Here is a 21725-nt window from a genome sequence, read left to right as displayed (position 1 = left end):
GATCTGAGTTTGGTCCCTGTAACCCACACAGGTGGAAGGAGAAACCTGACTCCATAGTTATCCTCTGGCCTTCACAAACCTGCCATGGTAGGCACATGCACACACATAAAAATAAAAAAAAAAACTAATTTTTAAAAATCTAGTCATGCATTCTACAACTAAGGGTGCTACCTCCAGAACTGCAAAAAGTAAAAGAAAAAAATCCATTCATAATTTCCCGAAAAGTTTAAGGGATGTGAAGCCACCTTCCACAAGAAAAACATAGTAATAGTACAATGTTGTTTACATACATAATCATCCTTACATTAATAAAAGTGCAAATTAAAGATCACCAATTGCATTTCTCATGTACCCATACTAGTGAAAATTAAAAACAAAAGACAATACTTTTTGAGGAAGTTTTGGTGGTTTTTGCTTGTTTATTGTAAGTGTTGGTGTAGAAAAAATGTGAAACATGGTTTGATTTCAGGTTTATCAGTCTCATGTCTGGAAACCCACCGAGCATATGTGCTTACCACACTGGAAATGAACAATGTGATGTCATAACAAAAGTTAAGATGTTCAAAACTGCAGGCTGCCTAAAAAGACTTTGTGCCACCAATAGGGACTATGAAACATCCAGACAATATCATATTTTATTGTTTGTTTGCTGTGGTACCAGAGTACCAGCCCAGGGTTTCATGTGTGCTAGGTAAGTGATCTACCGAGATAATCCATAAAGAAACCAAGGTGTAAAACGAAGTACATACTATAATTTGTTGGGTTAACGGGAGGGATGGTAAGGATCTAGTTCCATAATTGGTTTGTATTCACAAACACTGGAAAGACAAACCAGAGGTAATATAAGTAGTTAACCAAGACACAAGGTTCTCCGTGACTGCTTCAGAGTTGCCACGTCTGAACAAAGTGTTTCAATTCCTATGGAATTTTATTCTTTGTACAAAATGTTCTGCCTGTCCCCTAGTAGCCCACATGTCCACACAGAGCTGTTGACCACACCAAGTAATAGAAACATATTTGTTTCCCTCTTCAACTATGTCATTTCTATTCTAAAGGTCTCTCTGCACACATACATACTGCAAATGATGTTTGCCCTAGTTAACTTTGAATCTTAGCAAGACTTAGTGGCCTTGGTGTTTGTGAACCCTCCCCTGATATACCTGAGGAAACCTCAAGGAGGAAACACACCTCCACCTACCCCCACCACTCTGAGACAAGACCAACCACCTAACCACAGGGGACACTAAACTCTGAACTGATTGGCTGCTCTTTGTTTCTCCTTCCTATATAATCTGCATGCTGAAGACAATTTGGAATACAGAGTAATAATCAATGTCCTCTTAGATCAGAGCTCTCTGAGATAGCTGCCTTAGGACCCATTCGCGGTTTATCAGGCAGCACTAACCCATGTGCTCTTCGAACCCCTCTCACCTCTTGTGAAGGACTTTGAACAGTAAGAATTCCCTGTGCATTATCAAACTGGACCACAGTCCTTATTCATAGAATGTCAAGGAGACACTGAAACCCAGGGCAGAGCCTGAGTGTGTCTTTAAGGCAGCTGGAAAGACAACCTGGAAAACCAGAGGGATGCCTTCAAAGTGACCTTTAGTTGGTCTTTTTGTAGAAACCTGTCCCTAAGTCAGCCTTTACAAAATTGCACAAAGCTTCCAAATGCCCGAATGTTTGATGCAAACTTCAGACAGGTCAGATGGAGGGCTTAATTATCCACATTGCAGAAGATTACAGGGTGCTTCTAAACAGCATCCTTAATTCACTTTAAACACAGATGGAGTGAGAAATGAAGTACCTTTGCCTCTGCTGATGGAACTATTGAGCAGAAATGAAGACAGAGCAGTTCTGGACTATGTTTGGGGGGAAAGAGAACTGACTATTGGGGGAAAATCTACTGTTACCAGGAAACTTGAGGCCTGGCTTATCCTTTCTATGCACAGCCCTGCACTTCTAACTGAAGAAACAAGAGCTATCAGGTGCATTAGGGGACTTGGTGATGCTGTACCAATCAGGACCTGCTCTATCATTCAGGTCCCTTCTCCAGGACCACCTTTCACACATCTTCACACATAAACTTAGCTAGGCCCCACACAATACACAGGGAGCCTTCAAGTATTCTATGCATTAACCTGAAGAAACACAAATATGTCTATGGGGCTGGGAACATGGTTTGATTTCAGGTCATGTGCTTTCTAGGAAAGTTTAAGATGCTACATTAGATCCACAGCACCGACAGACAGAGCCAGGCACAGCCAGGTGTACCTATAAATCCCAACACTGGGCTGGCAGAGACAGGAAGGTCCCCCAGAAAGATAGACACTGTAATTCAAAAAATAAGGTGAATGAATGAGCAAGACCACTAACGTCAACCTCTGCTCCCACACAGATTAATAAATGCATGTCCTCTCTGTTCATCCCAGTGCTCTCCGGGTGTTTCTATCACCAGTTTGCATAGCTTCCCCACATTCTTGAACATACTGAAACTCTTCAGAGCTAGGGGTCTGTGAAGAACAGCATTTCTGAGTTGTTCCAGATATCATGCTGAAAAAGGGTCAAGTTGTGGACTTGAACCCTCAGTAGGCCCAGATGGTAATTCAAAGTACATTCACTAGACCTAGAGCTAAGAACTTTATTTATCTTTTTTAACAGTCTCATGCAGCACAGGCTAGCCTTGAAATTACTATGTAGTCAAAGATGACCTTGAACTTCTACTCCTCCTGCTTCCACCTCCAGTGTCCGGATTACAGGCATGCACTGATATGTCAGAAGCATTTGAATAATGAACCCTGGGTCAGGAAAATATTGGATACATTGAAGTCATACTGGCTATAGGGAAGGGGTGATAGAGCACAGGAGATGAGGCTTTGCACAGAAATGCTGGCCTGGTCCCCAGAGAAGCATCTTTGTTCCCAGGTTCCTTGGAGTCCCATGGATATTTAAATCATGATTCTAGTTTAACAATCAGGAATGTCAAATTTTCCCTCAGGCTTGGCTATAGTTGTCTATAGCTTCTATTCTCTACCTCTTGTCACTAAAATTGGGGCATATTTTTTCACATAAGTAGCAGGAAATAGGTTAAGAGAGTGAGACAAGCTGTCGGTGGTGGCACAGCCTCTAATCTCAGCACTAGGGAGACAGAGGCAGGCAGATCTGAGTTTGAGCCCAGCCTGGTCTATATAGTTAGTTCCAGGACAGCCAGGGCTATATAGAGAAACCCTGTCTCAAAAAGAACTAACGAGAGTAAGCCATCATTTTGATACATTTGGTTAGATGAACTCAGGGAATCTTATATGTGGTGGGCAAAGAGATCTTCCCCAGAAAGTAATCTAGCTGTGGAAGGACAGAGACTGGAAACAGGAAGAACTGAGACTTTTCTCATTGCTCATAGCTTGGTCTTGAGTCTGGGGATGCTTTATTCATATCCCCAGCAACAACCAGTATATGTGGGGTGTGGTGTCTAAGTATGTGTTGACTGAACACCCAAATGAGGCAGAACTTGAGTTAAACATTTTCATTCCTTCCTCCTTTCAGTTTACACAACTTTACCCCGTGGGTCATTTGATGACTCCCCTTGGGAGATACCTAAACGGGTACATTTCTCTCACACACAGTGGGATGCAAAGCTGAAAGTGTATGTCTCCTCCCATCCTGGCTATGTCACCAGGCTTCCTGGGGTATGTTATTGCCTGCCTCTCCATTCTTAGACTGCCTCGGATAAAGCTGGTGCCATCTCAGCAAGTTCACACAAGGCAATCTAGGATAAACACACAAGGCCTCTAGGATAAACAGGTACTGTCTCAGCAAGTTCACACAAGGCAATCATGATCAGATCTCTGAGGCAGCTGGAGGAGCCTGAGCCCTTTATATCTCTATTGCTCCTACGTGGAAAGCCAGATCTGAGTGAAAATGACCTAGCCACTATCTAGCAGAGGTCAGATGAAAGGTCATTTAGTCCTATTTCAAGGGAAGGCGTCAGGATGAAGTGTACTGTGGGGAACAGAGTTGAGATATGACACAAGTCCTCAATCCAGTCATATGACCTGGCCTTGCCCATCACGGACAGACAGCATTACAGTATAATGACAGCCCACACAATCATTGAGCCAAATAGCCAAATCATTTGCTGAAAGAAAAAACATACATATTGGTTGTATGTTCCCTGGTTTTTGTTCACATAACCAACATGAGAGATCAATAGGCAGTGTGAGGCAGCCAGAGCAGACCCACCTTTGCTCCAAGAAACGAGAGTGCTGAAATCTCTACTGCTGATGCTGCACATATAACCCAAGGACCTTGGGAAAGGTCACAGAGGATTCCACCAAGATATTCTAGCATAAGATAGAAAAAATGTTTAGTATATGGGATGGATCAGGAATCAAGAGGCCTACCTACAGAAGAAGCAAGCTACAGTGAATACCACAGTTCATATGGTAGCTAAGGAATGCTTTCTGTACTCCAGAACTTCTCCCATAGACCTCCACTCCACTATTTCCATGTAAATAGATAGGCCATTGGATCTCAACATACTGAGACATCACAGGGGATTCCTAGGATGGAATAATTGGCCAGTAACCAAAGTGCTACAGAACATGTCTCAAGACTGCAGCCTTGACCTAGAGGACAGAGCATGCAGGACACCACACTAAAGTATGCTATATGTACACACATATATACATATACATAAGTACATATGCTAGATCTGAAGCAGCTTCCATTGGTACAGTTCTTGTGGTTACCTGGTTTCTATTAGCAGGGTTGCCATCTGAGAAATATGGGGTCTCTGTAGAACTACTCCTTTCTTGCAAGATTCTTTCACCTTGATGCTCAAAGTAGCATGAGCATTTGCCATACGTGATACAACCTGGACATAGGCAAGTAGAACTTCAACACAAAGGCTTTAGATTAACCTGGTGCTCTGCATAGATGCACCTACATTCTGATCCTGTGCATAAGCTCTGACCTCTGAGTGAAAGCTAGACATCCACCTGAGGACACATTCATCTTAATTTGTGAGACAGGGTCTCTCCTTGGTCTGGATTCAAAGTTTAGTGAGCCTCAGGTGTCCTTCTGCTTCTCCAGTGCTAGACTTAGAAGCACATGTCAACATGCCCTTCTTTAACATTATTGTGTGTATGATGTATATAGGGAAGGTGTATCATGGTGTGCCTCTGGAGGCTAGAGAACAACTTTGTGAAACTGGTTCTTTCCTTCCATTTGTAAGTGAGTTCCAGGGATCAAACTCATGTTGCCAGGGTGTGTGGCAACTGCTTAACCAGCTAAGCATTTTCCCTAGCTTCTTGTTGACCTTTTTATAATCATCAGGCTATAAAGCAAGTAGCTAGTTAAGGTTTTCCCAAAACAAAATTGTTAAGACCCCTAGGATCTTGAACAAAAGATAGAACCTTTGGTTATTAAACGAAGACAGTTTGAATTAGAGAGAATAGGCAACCAGTGTCTATCCAGACATGCCAAGTTCCCCTATGACACAGCAAATAGAAGGGTTTACACACAGGTTATATGCTTACTGTCTGTCCCAAAGAGGTACCAATAATCTGTACACTTGCAGCAAAATGTGAACAAATATATTCAGATATATTTAAAAGAATAAAAAAATTCACAAAACATTTGTTGCCATAGGAACTGCTGTTACTAGAAATGCCTACATCAATATTTACACATGGTTCAGAGCAGGGGTATCTGTACTAAGTTATGCAACAAGTCATGTAAACAGAGTCAGACACATTTCCCAGCAGGAATCACTGCCTTCGTCACATGGAAGTGGTCTGTCCCAGACATTCCCCGCCCCCCCAGGGTACCAATTAAGAAACTGCTATTTTCAGAGCAACAAAAATAAAAGCTTTTATTTGTTCATTTGAATATAAAACAGGCGTTATCACAGATGTACAAAGCGTACTGGTGGTTGAACATACAAGAAGGTTGCTGTCCTTTGCACATAAAAATTTTGTTTGAAACTGTGATTGGTTGAGTACATGAGTTCTCTCTAACCAGTCACCACACTCTGAAATAACGCTGCTAACATTCAACTGATAAAGGGACCGTCCCCTCGGGTAAAGTGTCAAGCAGGGTTAAATATATATAATAAACAAGCACCATGAGGAATCTGCTCCTGTTTGATTAGGTCTGTGTCTCAGTGTTCATTGTGTACCCTCTTTTTGTGCAAGTTGATTACACGGTTTTGGCTGACTCCAAAAGCACATGGTCACAAGACAAACATTTTTTTTAAAAAACATTCTCATGAATGATTTATCTACAGTACAACTTCTAATACACAACGATCCTCCTTTATTGCTGAAACTGGTGGTACTTAAGCGTCTCTTTTCCCTTTTCTTGCACAATGAAGCTTCCAACCCAGTCCACCAACTCTTTCAAACCTAAAGTCTAATGTCACAGATGACAGGATGCAGAAGAGACCTGCTGTGAATGGCCTGTGCAACTGTACTGCAGCCTTCGCCCTCCTTGGGTGTGAAGTTGATATGGTGAAAAGTTAAGAGTACGTTTTGAATGACATCTAAATTTGCTTTGCTTCCTCACATCAGTCAATGGAAGATTTCCTGCACACTGCAATGATGTTTACCTATCTGAAATGATGTATCCTATCTGAAATGTCAAACCCAGTTCCCTTTAAGAGAGGGAAAGAGGGTGTGTGTGTGTGTGTGTGTGTGTGTGTATGAGGGTGTGTATACATGTATCAAGAAAATGTTTTTCTGTATGTGGCAGGGATTCCCCCCCTTGGGAAGCTGCAGACTGTAGGAATGTGTATTTGAAACATGTATAAACATATAGCAATGAGCAAACAATATTTGAAAAATCAAATGATTCACGGAGTTGGAAGAATGCTTTACATATGCAAATTTTTTTAAAAAATGTGTCACTTAAATTAAAAAAAAAACAAACAGTCTTAGAGCTCAGAAATCAAACAAAACTCTCTTTTAGCAAAGGACTTATTGTTGACTGCATGGAACTGAGGCAGACAAAGACCTTGCCCATAATGCAATCAAGAACCTCACTTCTGCTCAGCAACAATTTTAGTCAGGCTTTTCTAGTCCTGGGAACCACTGCAGGAGCACACTGTGGCAATTACAAACCCCTTGATACATCCTCCTTGGTTGGGTGCAGATAGGCCAGATCAACTGAAGGATACAGTGGTCGAGTTGTAGGCACACATAACTAGGGATTGGTTTACCAACAGTTAGTACAAGGATGTGACCAGCAGAACTCCTTGCTTCAGCCAGAGCTTGACTTTGAGTCCCTGGAATAGTTGAGTCCTGGAATACTCAGGATCAAGCTAGGAAGCTACCAGAAGTAGAGGATCAGAGTTGGCTGGGTCTACAGTCTGAAGAAGACATCACACATAGCTTTTCCCTCAAAGCTGTTCTGGACATTTATCTGCTCACAGTGGTCACTGGAAGAGGGTAAATGAATGATACCTGGTACAAATGACCACAGGCTATCATTCTTTTCTTACCAACCCTCAATTTTTTTTCTTAAAAAGTGACACACACAAAATGCTAAAATAAAATAAAATTGACATTATGCAACGAATTCTTGCAGCTCAGAAAACAGTGCTATTTGCCAACCTGGAGCCCCTCAATGTCATTGATACATGCTGGCACAAAAGCATTCACTGTTGTCCTCACAGCAAAGGAAAAAATAGTGCATGTTAGTTTTAAATCCCTTCACCATCTCAGAGACGGTGGTGACTCCACTTGCTGGTCTCTGGTCTAAGACAGGGTTACTGGCGACCTGCGATTGCTCGGAAACAGCCAAGTGTGTGTGAATACAGTGGAGGGCGCACCATGCAAGTGACAATTTCTGCATTTAAACTTTAAAATCTCCTTTGTTCATTAGTGAATTTATATTTCATATATATATATTTGTTGTGATACTATCCACGCAAGATAATACAACACTTTTTTTATATTAGCAAACATTACAAGACTTTAATATTCTTGAATGTTTTTTTCTCTTTTATACTTCTAAAGAGATCAAAATAAATTAAACATTTTGTACATAATTACATATCGAGGAAGTTAACTTATTTTTATCCTTTTAGTTTAGTACAAAGATATCTGCAAGATAGTTGCCGAAATACCTTATTTATAATTGCTTCTTGTTCTATGTTAACTTCAAAGGCCATAAACTGGCCTCTGTTTCTTCAGCATGTCTCTGACAAGAAAGCTGCTAAAATCTAATTAGAAGGTGCTACCTGGAAGGTTCTCGTACCTCAGTAAACTCTCCTAGAAGGGTGAGATCTATTGATGGCTTAAATTAGTAACAGATCCATGTCATTAAGATTCCATGACACATTAAAACAGATAAAACAATTCTTTGTCACACTACATAAATTGTTTAAAAACCCATTTGGAGGGTTGAATATTCTTTTTAATCGCTATTTTGGCTTAACAAAATACCACATTTACGAAGAGAGCACTTCTTATTCAATAATTAAAAAAAAAAGAAACAAAGAAAAGAAAGTTCTTAAAATGAGCTTTTCCAGCAAACTGAAGGCAGTGATCCAAAGTCCTTCTGAGCGAAATTCAGCGTAAATTCACATTTCATCTCCCTGCCAGGTGACTGCTCCTAGAAGTCCTCCCCCAACCTCACCACACCAGGCTCCTCCTTCAAGTGTGGCCGAGTGTCTGCATGTCTCTGTGGACACTGAGAAAAAATGGTCACATCCGTAGAAAAGTCTGTGAAAGCCAAAGTGACGAGACTACATGTTATAGGCCACGTAGATGGGATCCAGCTGGTCTGCCAAGAACCCATCTCGCAGGTGCATCCGTTGTTTCTCTCCCCGGGAGTTGATGGGGATGACACCGATGTCCACCACGACCACCACTCCTACAATCAGGTAATGCTCTTCCAGGACCACATTGGTTACCAAGGGAACCAAGTCCAAGGCTTCCTGTTCTGACCCATCAAGTTCAACCACAACCACTAACAGGTTTGTCCAGGTAAAGACAGCACTAAAAGACAGAGAAGAAAACCACCATCATCGGGGGAGTCTTTATGTAATGATAACTTTCTATTTCTGGTCAGATCTGCCTCAGTGACCCCACCCATCTTCTCAGACTAGCATCCCTCTGAGCTGTGCCAGTTCATGGTCTTCCCAGCCACAACATACCTTTTTGAATTTTCTCCTCTCTTTCTTTCATGGTGACTCTTAGGTGTTATACGGAGTTTTCTGGATTCTGCTTCTATGGTACAGGGTCACTTCTGCCTCCTTAGGGGAGTCTGGATTCCAGTTCTGTTGCTTTACAGCTGCCTGAGATGCAATTCCCCCACTACTTTCATCAGTCTCCCAATGCAGTCTCCTCTTTTAGGCTCCCAGCTCTACTGCTGCAGGGGTTTGCGTATTAGCAGAAAGCACCCTCAGCCCAGTGCTCCCATTTTCCAGCCTTTGGGCTCAATATGAAACCTAGTCAATGTGTGTGAGCAAAGTGATACCAGCAGAGGGTTTAGAAGTGCTGGGATGTTTTTTGATTGTTCTAATGTAGCAGTGCAATTGCCAGGCTAGAGATTTGTCTGAGCTGGCCTCAGAGGATAAGACACATGTAGGGCAGAGCCACTAGGCCTATTTCCAGCAAAATAGATGCTAAGGTGACCTTAGCTGGCTGGTTACCCATAGATATGTGAGCATGATTAACAGTTATGTCTCAGAGTACTGAGTTTGGAGATGATAGTAACATAGCAGCAACTATTTCATGCAGCGGGTACTTGTTTGGTGGAAGGGCCTCCTGAGTACTTAGTCTACCTAATTACTGAAAGAATGAGCCCATTGCATTACCATTTTAAACTCCATTACCCTTGTGACATTGGCTTTTAGGACAGGTATGCACAAGCTCTGGCACAGGTCTGCATGGCTATAGGAAGGAAAATGCTAAAGGAACTATACGGACAAACCAGAAGGGTCACATAGGCTCTCCCCTGCCTAACAATCTCTATCCTAGCTTGAGATGGGATGTACCTTAGTGGCACTATTTTTCCTACAAGCATAAGATTAAGTCTACTAGAAAATAGTGCAAATGTTATTCAGTATCATCAATGCACATGAATTATGCTAACAGAGAACTGGGGAAAACATTAAGCAGGGTGTTGCTTTGAGACACCTGCACCCCCCCTAGAGAACAGTTTTGAAATGATTTCCAAGAAGTGCTGACATTTCATTCCCTTAATTTGAGCCCTGTGACATTGAATTATTGGTCTCCATGGCTTCCAAGATACATTGTTCTATCTATCATATCAGTGATCACATATATCTCCCAGACACTTTGGGTCAAATGATATTAAGGCATCTGAAATATATGCCATTGTCCTGAAGTACTCGGCACAGCTCAGTCACCCAGAGAAACAGCTTAGCTGTCACTCCAAGGTTTGCCAGGCAGAGTGGGATGAGGCTTAAATACCTGCCAATTGGCACAGCTTTCTCAGGACCTGTGTTAACACAGCAAGTCCCCTGATGAGAAATGAATTTGGTTGGCTTGAATTGGGAACATGGGGATGGTTTTGTCTTTGACATGGGGTTTTTCAAGTGGCGGACAACCTAGAGGACATGATGGGGTGGTGAGTAGGAAACACATGGAGAAGACTGTAAGCGGAACAGCAGAAGGAGGGAAGGAAGTCTGTGACTGAACAGTTCCCAAGTCCTGAGTCTATCAGAACTTAAACCCCTGACTCATTAGTTTCTTTCCTCTGGGGCTTCTACAAGAACAGGTGGATTGGAGATCCTGACTGACCACCTGAGGGTCAGATTTGGCTTAGAAGCCATTGAGTAGGTAATCACAGCGATGATTAGGATAAGAATCCAGAGGGAGGCCCTTCAGCATACATCTTGAGGGAGATGATAAAGTCAGTTAAACAGGTGAGGCTGCACCTGAGATTTAAAGCCACATACGTGCAAAATGAGGTCATCCCAGGGCAGTGTCTTGAATATCAAGACTTTGTACTGCCTTTGCATTTCTGTCATCTATCCAGAGTTATGGAGGAAACTCTGGCAACTGAAGACCTTGTTCTTTTTTGTTGTTGTTTTTGTAGTGCTGAGTATAGAATCTAGGGATTTGGAAATGCCAGGCAAGCATACTAACACAAACCCTGGAAGCCTGTGTTGGTAAGAATCTAGGGCAATGTGACCCATAGAATAATTCATGCACATAAAAACAGGATCTTAGGTTCTTTGCCAAGAGCTCCACAATTAGATTCAGAACTATGGCAAAGCACCTGTCTAGCATGTAGAAGACACTGGTTTAAAGCCCAGTATGACACATACATACACACACACAAAAAAAAATACAAAAAAGTAAATAAACATATCTGTGCTATTCTGATTCAATAAGTGACAATTAAGTCTGAGTCTGTTTTCAGAAACCCATTAGAAGAATGAACAACTTGGAACCAAAGTTTAAAAACTACTCAAAGCTATTCTTGCACCTGTTTCCTTTACTGGCTGTACCCTAAGACTGAGATTGGTCACATCAGGGTCTTCCAGGAGGGGGCACAGTGCCTTAGTGAGTAACACCTGGTCTGTCATCAAGTGCATGAATAAACCTACACTGAAAAGCATGGAGTTACTTTCTGTTCCTAAACACAGCATGAAAGTGCCAAGCAAATCTAACTGCCATTAGCAGAGACTGATGAATTTTTCTAGCCTCCTTGTTTTTCCAACACAGAGAGCAGAAGTGAGCTTATGGGTGGAGGTTCTACTATTTGGCAATGACACTTTAAGTGTCATTGGAAGGGCTTGGGCAGTAGATAAATACATGCCTCTGGGAAGAATAAGAACTCATATCCCCCACCTCCCACCCCTGCCACCACCCTTGGGTCATTGTGTGCAGGGCTCCTGTATGCAGGACCTTGTGGCTTGGGCTTTGATTTATTTGAAGCAGTTCTTATCTGGCACACACATCTACTGAGACCAGGCCAGAAGTACAATACATCTTACTAGCAAGTCTCAGTTGAAAGAGTGTCTTGTTTGTTTTGTTGTTCTTTTGATTTGTGAAAACGTGCTACAGAGGAGCAAAAAAAGTATCACATCTACATAATTACAGACAATAACAACTCGGGTTCCTGGAAACACTATTCAAGCTAAAACTCTCTGGCTTCCAGGTACCTGGGATGTCCTAACAAAGTAGGCTCTTTCCTGTATTGCCCTTAGCCTTGAGGAAGGCTTGCCTTGAAGAGACACTCCATCCTTCCCAGTGCCTTGTTTTAAGGAAACTCTTCCATATTCTGTGACCAATAACTAGGCTCCTAACTTCAGAACAGACAATGCCTTCCCATCCTCTTACCATTCTGTGACACTTTTATGGGCTCTGATGACTGAAGTCTCAATGTCTATTGGATGGTACCTCATGCCCCGCAGCTCCATGGCTTCATCTAGTGCCCCCACCACATAGAGGGCATCATGGCGCTCTGTTGAAGAAGAAACCAAGTACCAATCAAGACCTTTGCTTTACTGTTCTTTTTTTTTTTTTAATTTGTTTTGTTTTTAAGAACCTGCCCTCCATAATGACATAGAAAAGCAAGAAAGAGGATCCAGATTTAGAGATGGTTGGCTCCTTTCTCCTGGGAAGTGTCAGCTGCCTCAGACTAGGGCATTCTTTCTTCTTTTCCCAGAGGCTGGATGCCCGGACACCAGGTTCTCCTTTTTTTTTTTTTTTTTTTTTTTGGCTTGTTTGCTTTTTCTTCTTAGACATTTGTACGTATGCATGCTACAGGGAGTCCATGGGTCAAAGTAAAAGAGGAAAACACCTAACTTATGTGTACAAAAGTGTGGAAGATAGAAATCAGTTTCAGATATTCTCTTTGGTTGTGAATCACCTTGTTTGTTGAGACAGGATCTCTCACTGAACTTTTATCTAGGTTGGACTGGCTACTATGGCCCCAGAAAACTAACTTTCTAGCCCTAAGATTATAAGATGCATATTTCTTGAGTCCTAGGGATTAAACTCAGGTCTTATATATTCATGGTAAATACACTTTACCAATTGTACTATCTACCCAGCCTCTACCTATTTCTCTTTCCAGATTAGGCACTTTCAGGTCAGTAGTAGCAAGCAGAGGTCCTGGTGTGGCTCTCAAACCTCAAGGTCATTTTCAGTGTTGGTCAAATTCAACTTCTGTACAATGTGTGTCATCTTCCAGCTTGGACTCACCTCCATTTGCATCTGTGAGCTCAGTTCTCCTGAGGAAGCCCAGGTAGCCTGTTCGGGCCCAGATGGTCTGGGTATCTCCAAAACTCAATCGGGAGTTGAAATGATCAGACTGGAGAGACTCATCTCCATAAATGGTAAAATAGCCACTGGCATTGTGGGCACTGTGGACCCAGATCTATGAACAGAGAGAAACACCATTGTGCATGAGTCACTCTGTGCACACACCTTCTCCAGGGAAGAAGAGCTAACTGTCTCAACAACTCAGCAAGTTATTTTCAAAAATAGCCAAGGTTTCCTTGGGTCGACAGTCTGAATACATTTGCTCAGGTGTCTGTGGATGAGGGTAGAAGGCCAGAAGTACACCCACAAAGTTCTCTATAATAAAAGTACCATGTGAAATACGTTACAGTCAAGCAACCAACTAAGTTATTCACCTGCTGAAAATTTCCTTAAAGTAGATAACTGAAAGATTAGAAAGTGAATAGTTGTATGAGTTTGCTTGTAGTTTTCTAAGAGCAATTGGAAAATGCTCTAAGCATTAAGACTGCTTTTTCACTTTCATTTGGTCAGCACACCTTTTGAAGCAGATTATAATAAAATAACACAAAATACAATGGAGGAGCAAAGTCAACAGAAAGACAGATAGTTCAATGTGGGGTCTGTGGTAGCACAGTTAAGTAGAGGTTGACAAAGATTCAAAGCAATGGCTGTGGATGATGTGGAACCACACGAAAGGCCCAAGAAAACAGTGTAGCCAACACAGTTCCAAATACGCCTGTACAATGCATTTGGTGATGTTGGCATGCGGGATTGGATCCATGAGGAAGGCTTTTGGATTATACTGTTTGCAGCATAGGCATTCAGAGAACGGATATTTTGTTATTCTATTAACACTGAAATATGGTTGAGTACCCTATGAAGAGGATCTCATCTATATTGTTTACCATTGTATCCTAAGACCCTTGGAATAGTGTCTGGATCCTAGCAGACATTTACTAAACACCTGCTGAAGTAATCAAAAGGTAACATATAGATAGAAGAACAACATAAGATAAGGTACAGGCATCTATTTACTGTGTCCAATATGAAATATTTCCTTCCTAAGACAATTGTGACAGATTATATTGGTTGTCAATGTGAGAGGATCTAGAATCACTTTGGAGACAAGGCTCTGGGTACATCTGTGAGGGATTATCTTGATTAGGTCAACTGAGGTGGGAAGAAACACCCTGAATGTGAGGTGAGCATTTCCATTCATTAGGCCATTCTTGACTACATAAAAAGGAGAAAGCTAGCTGAACACCAACATTCATCTATCTATGTTCCTTGACTGTAGATAAAATGTCATCAACTATCTAGAGCTCATGACATTAAGACTTTCCTGTCATGATGGACCATACCCTGGGAAAGATAAACTCTTTTTTATTTTTCTTTTGTCACAGCAACAAGACAAGTAACTAATAAAGACGACATCATAAACTTCAGTCTTAAAAGGGGAAAATGGAAGCCTGTCATTTCTAACAGGATTTAAATTTCTAACTTCTAATTTTAACAGGAGTGGGAGAAGTCAGAGTAAAACATATACCACTGAATCTCACCTATATGTGGACTCTGAAAGGTTGTACTCACTGAAAGCAGCCAAATAGTTGTCACTGGTACCTGAGGGTGAAGAGTGATGGGGAAATGTTGGCTGAAGGGTAACAGCCTTCATTAGATGAAGAAGGACTTCTGGGAGCCAACATACAACACAGAGACTATGTTTTCTTCAGCTTGAAATTTGGCAACAGAACTTAAAGATTCTCACCGCACATACAGAAAGGCAATTTTCTTAGGTGATAGGTGATCCAAGTACCTTGAATGTAAGTCATTTTCAGTGCATACAACCACTACTGCATCACAAATATTTTTGTGTACAACTTGACTTATACACTTTATTTGCCAATTGTGTTTTGATCAAAATGGAGTAAATATGAAAAAAAATCAACTTCCTGCCTGGTTACCTTCGGAGGGACAGAACACTGAGTGCAGCACTTGATTAACCTAATGCAGATCATTTTACATGATCACAAGATTCAAACTCAGGGTCTCAAAGTAGCCAGATAAGAAAGGAATGTAGAGTGTAGGTAGAAATGGTCAGGACTTGATCATGAGTCATGTGTCTACCCACATGCTCTGTGGGAAAGTGTTCCTGGGTAGGCTGATACTGTCAAGATGTATCAGGACATGTAGGGTAGAGGATGCACATATGATCACACAAAGACATTCTCAGGTGGGCGGCCTAGGCATAGGCAAGGTAACTTGAAGAAAGGTGATATGACTCTAGATAGAGTCTGAGACTTGGGCCTTGCCATTTTCTCAGGAACCCTACTTTCTCAGAGCAATCTTATCAGTGGACAGAATAAGAGAAAGGATAAGGTGTGATACTTGACCTCAATAAATGAGTAGTCTCAAGGCCCAGCTGATGTCAGTGGAGAAAATTTAGAGGCTAGGAAGCATGATGGAGATTTCTTTCCAGCCATACCTTGCCACAGCATGGTGGGGACCAAATGGCAGGGAACCACAGTGGGTGGGATTTTATCACAAGCAGCATAAAGTACCACTGTCTAAAACACTTATCTAACTACTACTTTTCTATTCTGTGGACTTTTGAGTTGTGTGGATGTCATGCTAGGTGTAGATCTCTTTCCTCTGAAGGTTTCAATAATTTCCTGATGAAGAAGATCTTAGAAATAGAGAAGGCTCATGAGAACATTCTCCAGAGTGAGTCTGCAGAGGTCAAATTTGCTGTACTTTTGGAATTCTCTGATGACAGTGTCTTCTATGTCCTTAGGTGAATGCCACTCTATAATATCCTTAGGTGAATGCCACTCTATAATACTGAGCTTTGCAGGAATGACTAAAGCTGTAAAGCACATTTCCAGCTCTTTTTTGGCCACCATGACTTGCCTCATGTGAGTAGCATGAGCTGTGGATGACAGTAAGTGTCAAAGCACAAAAAAAAAAAAAAAAAAAGGAAGGCGCAATCACGGTAGAGAAAGTTAGGTCTCTATATGACTGTGTAATGTATAATTTAAAAATGGAACAAATCAATGAAGGGATAATCAACTTAAATGAAATTAACATACTGTTTTCATTTTGATAAAAAAGCTTACACAAAGTATTTTACTACAATAAAGATAAATCAAAGTTTACAATAAAAAAAAAAGTACAAACAAGCTCAGAGGTTTGATGTGAGAGAAAACATTTCCCAGAAGACTTTCCATAACTCACCTCTCCAAGGTGTGAGTCTCCCAGTGGGCCTTTAGTTTCTGGATTGGCAATAATGATCCGGACTCCAGGAAGTATCTGTTTGAGAGAAGAGAGGAGACAATTTTTGATTGTGGCTAAAAAGGCAGGCAGATATCATACACATTCCCATGGCAGCCTTGCCTAAATGTCAAGTGGCCATTTTCTTTCCAAAGACCATTAAAGAGTATTGTGGCATGAAGTTAAAGCATGTGCCATTATCAAAAGATGTTCTTTCTGTCAATGCTCTATGACTCCACAGTCTGGGCAAAAGGACTTTAAAATATGAAATCTGATTTTCAACCATATTTCAAAGCTGATAAATGCCCAGATCTGACTATTTACAAAGGAATTATGAAACAAAATCTAGGATAAATGATGAAATATTCCACATGGTCTGATGTACAAAATAAGAATTTGCACATATTGATTTAACATCCTGGCATATGGGGGTTAAGGAAGAAGGCAGACCAGAGTCAATTCAGGGGATTGCAGAGGCCAATTTGTAGGGATGTGTGTGGACTAAAAGTAACCAATCTCCAAATGATCTTTAGTAACTGATTCAATAGAGGATGTTTTTGTAGTGGATAGAAGTAAAGGTTTGCGTATACTCCTAGCCCCTCCTGGTGGGTTCTGACTACATCTGTCCTGTTATTCACTCTCTACTATATTTGCATTTTGAGCCTCTGCGAGGGACCCACTCCTATTGGCAAACAACTTTTATTATAGACACTGACACTAAGTCCTTCCTTTCAACATTCATTGGACCTTGTAATATTCTACTGTATCACATAGAAAAGGGCTCAAAGGTCTACTCTAAAATCTCAAATATGGCCTGCCTTGGTTCAGAAAACTTAACATTCTATAAAATGCAAGACACTCTGTGGTAGAAACTCATGATATCTTATAGCAGTCAGGTTGCACCTGAATGGTGATGACCCTGGTTTCTGTACCTGACAGTCCCACAAATTGTGTTGAGATGGTGGTTACTACCTTCCTACCCTGAGCACCACTTCATGAAGAGATACGTATTCTAAAAGTCCCACCACAACATAAGTTCTTTTAGACGTGTGACACTTGCCCTGCAAGCATGAGGAAATGAGTTTAAATCTCCAGCATCCACATAAAAAACTATGCATGGCTGTAATGCCAGGATTGGGGATTACAGACGGGTGGATCCCAGCTCTCTTTTTAATCAACCTAATCAAAAACATGATGAACTTCTACTTCAATGTCCTGCCTGAAGGCAATATGGCAGAGAGTGAGTGACAGAGGAAGGCACCCAATATCAAGGCCTCCGCATGTGTGTGTGAACATGGGCATGTATACCACATATACATATATAAATAAAATAAACTTAACAAAAGAACTATGTCAGATAGAGAAAGGATTGCTATTTAGGGCAAAAAAGAAAACGCTCATGCAAGTTTAAACAAAGTTTTAGTTCTATGAAAGACTAACTGTGACAGAAACTAAACTAAAAGGTGATCATTGGGAAGCATTATTCACATACTTTTCTTTAGTGTGATATGCTGACTTTAGCTAGACCACTAGGATAATAAGAATCAACAGAATACTTTACAACCTTTGGTTCCATTAGGTATGAATAGGTGACTAAATAGTAGCTAACGGTATTTAAGTATAAGACAGTGTAAGAACCTTCTCAATGTTCTGAAAGTCTTTTCTCCTCCTGAAAGCTAGGACTGGGACTGAGAACATGGGCCAGATAACTGAACTAGAACAGTCATATTAGAACTTAGGTGCCTTCTTAGGACAGAGACCATAGAGAGATAGGTAGCACTCAGGCTTCTAGAGGCTTGAATGCAACATATGTTTGTTATTTAAAAAAATAACAACGTTTAGACACTGTTATGAACTTTTTGCATACACCTAAAGCACCCTGAAACATTATCTTCAAGAAAACTTTTTTCCCCCCCAGGGTAAAACATAGTTTCAGAGAATATATTTCTTGACACTTTAAACCCCATTCATTCTTACTCACCTTTATACTGGGATAAGATTTTAACACTTCTAATACTTACTTTTCCAGATTCCATCAGAGGTAAGCTGTGAGGAGATCCCCTTTCTACCAACCGAACTCTGTAAGTAGAAATACACACAACTCAATGGGCTTTTTTGACTGCACCATTATCTTTGTCCACCTTTACTACATGTCTTGGGCTTGGCAGGCTATCAAGGTAAGTTTAGTTTTATTATTACCCCATGACAAAGATGGAAGTTCCAGAGAGGGCTACTGATAGCAGAATCAATAATACCCTGGCAAGGACAAATGACATAAACACATCTGTAATGACCACAGAGAAAGGAGATGGAGTCAAATTTGCCCCACCTGAAAAACAACTGGAAAAATGCCTCTGCACTTAAAGGGGAAGGATGAGGTGCCCAGGCCATGAATTTTAGGCTTATGGTTAGTAAGTTCTGCTTGGGTTTAGACAACATGCTGAGGAAAGCAATGCCTGTGGGCTTGGTAGTCACAGGTAGCCTGCTAAACTAAGAGTGCCTAACTGAAGAAACAGTGAAAATTCTTTCCAGAAGGGAGAAGTTTTCAGCCTAAAACATAGTTAATGGTAACTTTGGAGAACAGTTGAGAAGACCTTGGCTAACCATGACCAGAGGTGGCTCACTGTACTTCCAAGGTTCTACCTTTCAGGCTCTGGGATCTTCACCACACATTTTTCTTTCTTACCAGTTAATCAAAGACTAGATGTTGTTCTCACTTACCTACAAGGTAATTTTATGTGTGTGTGCTTCTATATATGTATGAATGACATGTGTGTGCGCAGAGGGGGAGGAAAGGAAATCAGAGGTCAACAACTTTTTTTTTTTGGAGTTACAGAATTTCATTGACTATGTGGGATAGGCTGTCTGGCCAGAAAGAGCCAGGGATCTACTGTCTCTGCCTTCTCAGGTCTCAGGGCTGTTAATATACACATGTGTCACCATGCCATACTTTTTGACCATCTCTATTCACACAAAACAAAGGAAAGTGAGTGTTTGCAAATACTTGAACAGGATCATAATTTGGATCTGCACATGAGAAAAGAAAGAGCTGTGAGCTAAGCTGTGGTTAGAGCAACATCAGATCACAAGACGTCTTCTCTGTACGTGCTTTACCATCACATTCCTCCAAGATACAGTATACACAATACTTCTATTCCTACACACTAATAAAGATGTAGCAAAGGCCACAGGAGGGGAAAACAAACAAACATACCAAAAAAACCCCAAAAGAGGCAATGGAACACACATCAAAAGGCTATAATTACCTGAACAAATGGAGGAATCCCACAACTACCAACAAGGCGATCTGCATCACTCCAATGCTAATGCTCTGCGCAGTGACTCTGAACTCTTGAGTTGAGACATAGGGAAGACCTGAGCTCTGCACTGACTTCTTCACCATGAAAACACTTACCAACACTGCCAGGCTACTGGGTGGGGCAAATGAACTAAGAACATGGTAAGCCCATCCAGGACCTCAATTACAGTCTCTGTGTTACACAACCTAGTGGCTGTTACTTATAACTGCTCATCTAAAAAAGATTTATACGGTTGATTTATAGGAGAGGTGGGTCAGCTGGAGAGTGGGAAAGGGCTCCATGTTCAGAACCAGGCTGAGGTCTGTTTAGGAGGAGCTCAGCCATGTCACTGGGCTGCATGTTTCCACCAGCAGCAGCCTCCTCTTCCTTTCACGCTTAGGACAAGGGATATTTGAAGAGGATGAGAAATGTGAACAATACAGTTTTCATGAGGCACCAAGGAAAGAGTTTGGAAGCAAGTTCCCTGGAAGACTGGGGCTCACCTTAGGGAAGGAAAATGGAAATTCTTATCAAAATACCCATGAGTGAGATTCTACAAAAGGCAATTTCCCTTCAGTTTTCTCCATCGGGACAGCTATCTGATTTTCAAGTAAACTTCTGAGTATATTTTCAAGTGCTGGTTAATCAGAGAAATCACATAACATCACAATCCTGTGATCACATTCTAGCAAGTTCAGTTAAACAGTGAGTTAAAGACTTTCCTGGTCTAAGAGAACCAATGCTGGAATAAAGGGGGAAAAGAAGCTAATAATTAAGATTAAAAAAAAAATCTCATCTAATCTCAAGGCATCTGTCAGTCACTCTAGCCAGAGGGACAAGAGGCCACAGGAATCAAGTTAAGAATGGTATAAAATACAGAGCAGTGTGACTGCCCGTGTAGAAATCTTAGGACAGTCATTTGTCAGAGGTCATTGTTCAGCAAAGAAGAATGTGCAATATTGATGCCCCAGCTCCTATCTTCTAGAACCATAGGCCACAACAAGTTGACCACAAACCAATGTCTTGTGGTCAAGGCAACATACCCTAAATCTTCCCAAGGAATCCTGAAATACACTTGGAAAAGTATGCAGGAATACTGGCACATAAACCATAGAAGTACAAATTCATATTAGTATGTGCACACACATACATGGAACACCTGTTTGCATATAACACACAGTATTCCCAATATATCAATGAGAATCACATAACACACCTTTACACACATTTAAGTCCTCATTTGTTTATAATACCTTCTTTATAATCATGGGCATACATATGCAACTCATTGATAACATACTACCTAGAAGCTCTTACAAGTTCAACACACAATACCCTTGAGTTTATGTGCACAAATGCAGAATACCCACACCACACATATACATATATATGCATAACTCATTCTACTCACACAGTGCACACCAGGGATCAAGCTAGCAAAATGCCCCAGTCAAACAAACATTGTCTTTGATTTTACCCTTGCTTTTCCTATCCTGCTGCTGACCAATCATAAGTCCACCGATGATGTCCTTTTCTTTGTCCACTATTTGTGGGAATCTTGACACCTACCTATTAACTGGGTAGTGATTAGTCTAGAATCCCATGTTTTGATTTCATTCATTTCCGCCTTCCTCCCAGGATGATTCCTATGGAGCCCAGGCTGATCAAACCTGTTATGTAGCTGATTTTCTGGTCTTCCCAACTCCTCCTTCCAAGTGTTAGGATTATCACATGTACCACTACCGCCAGTTTATAAAGTGCTAGGGATGAAACACAGAGTTTCTTACATGCTAAACTAAGCTAGTGCTCTAATAACTGAGCTACATCCCCAGCTCTAGAATTCATACTGTTCTAACCACACCCTTTAATCATTACTTCAGTTTACAAGAACTGATGAAAGCAAACAAACCTCCACTCTAGACCTTTACACTAATAC

At 41.2% G+C, this 21725-nt stretch overlaps 1 protein-coding gene across 4 annotated transcripts in view; it reads right to left on the bottom strand.

Moving 5' to 3' along the window:
• Window positions 1-5845: 5845 nt before the first annotated feature.
• The window catches only part of Dip2c (DIP2 acetate--CoA ligase C (putative)), a 378666-nt gene continuing 362786 nt past the window's right edge, over window positions 5846-21725 (bottom strand). For all 4 annotated transcript variants that reach the window (XM_085699206.2, XM_085699207.2, XM_085699208.2 and 1 more), the window contains 5 exons: window positions 18512-18569; window positions 16455-16529; window positions 13185-13359; window positions 12318-12441; window positions 5846-8999 (listed from right to left, as the gene is read on the bottom strand). In XM_085699206.2, coding sequence (XP_085555332.2) covers window positions 8747-8999; window positions 12318-12441; window positions 13185-13359; window positions 16455-16529; window positions 18512-18569 — 685 coding nt within the window. In that variant the 3' untranslated portion in view covers window positions 5846-8746. The remainder of the gene's footprint in view (window positions 9000-12317; window positions 12442-13184; window positions 13360-16454; window positions 16530-18511; window positions 18570-21725) is intronic.

Source organism: Myodes glareolus, chromosome 14, assembly GCF_982192425.1.
Source record: "Myodes glareolus chromosome 14, mMyoGla1.1, whole genome shotgun sequence".
Classification (NCBI taxonomy): Eukaryota; Metazoa; Chordata; class Mammalia; order Rodentia; family Cricetidae; genus Myodes; species Myodes glareolus.
The sequence above is the reverse complement of the archived record's forward strand: the minus strand, read 5'-3'. Positions and strand labels throughout refer to the sequence as shown.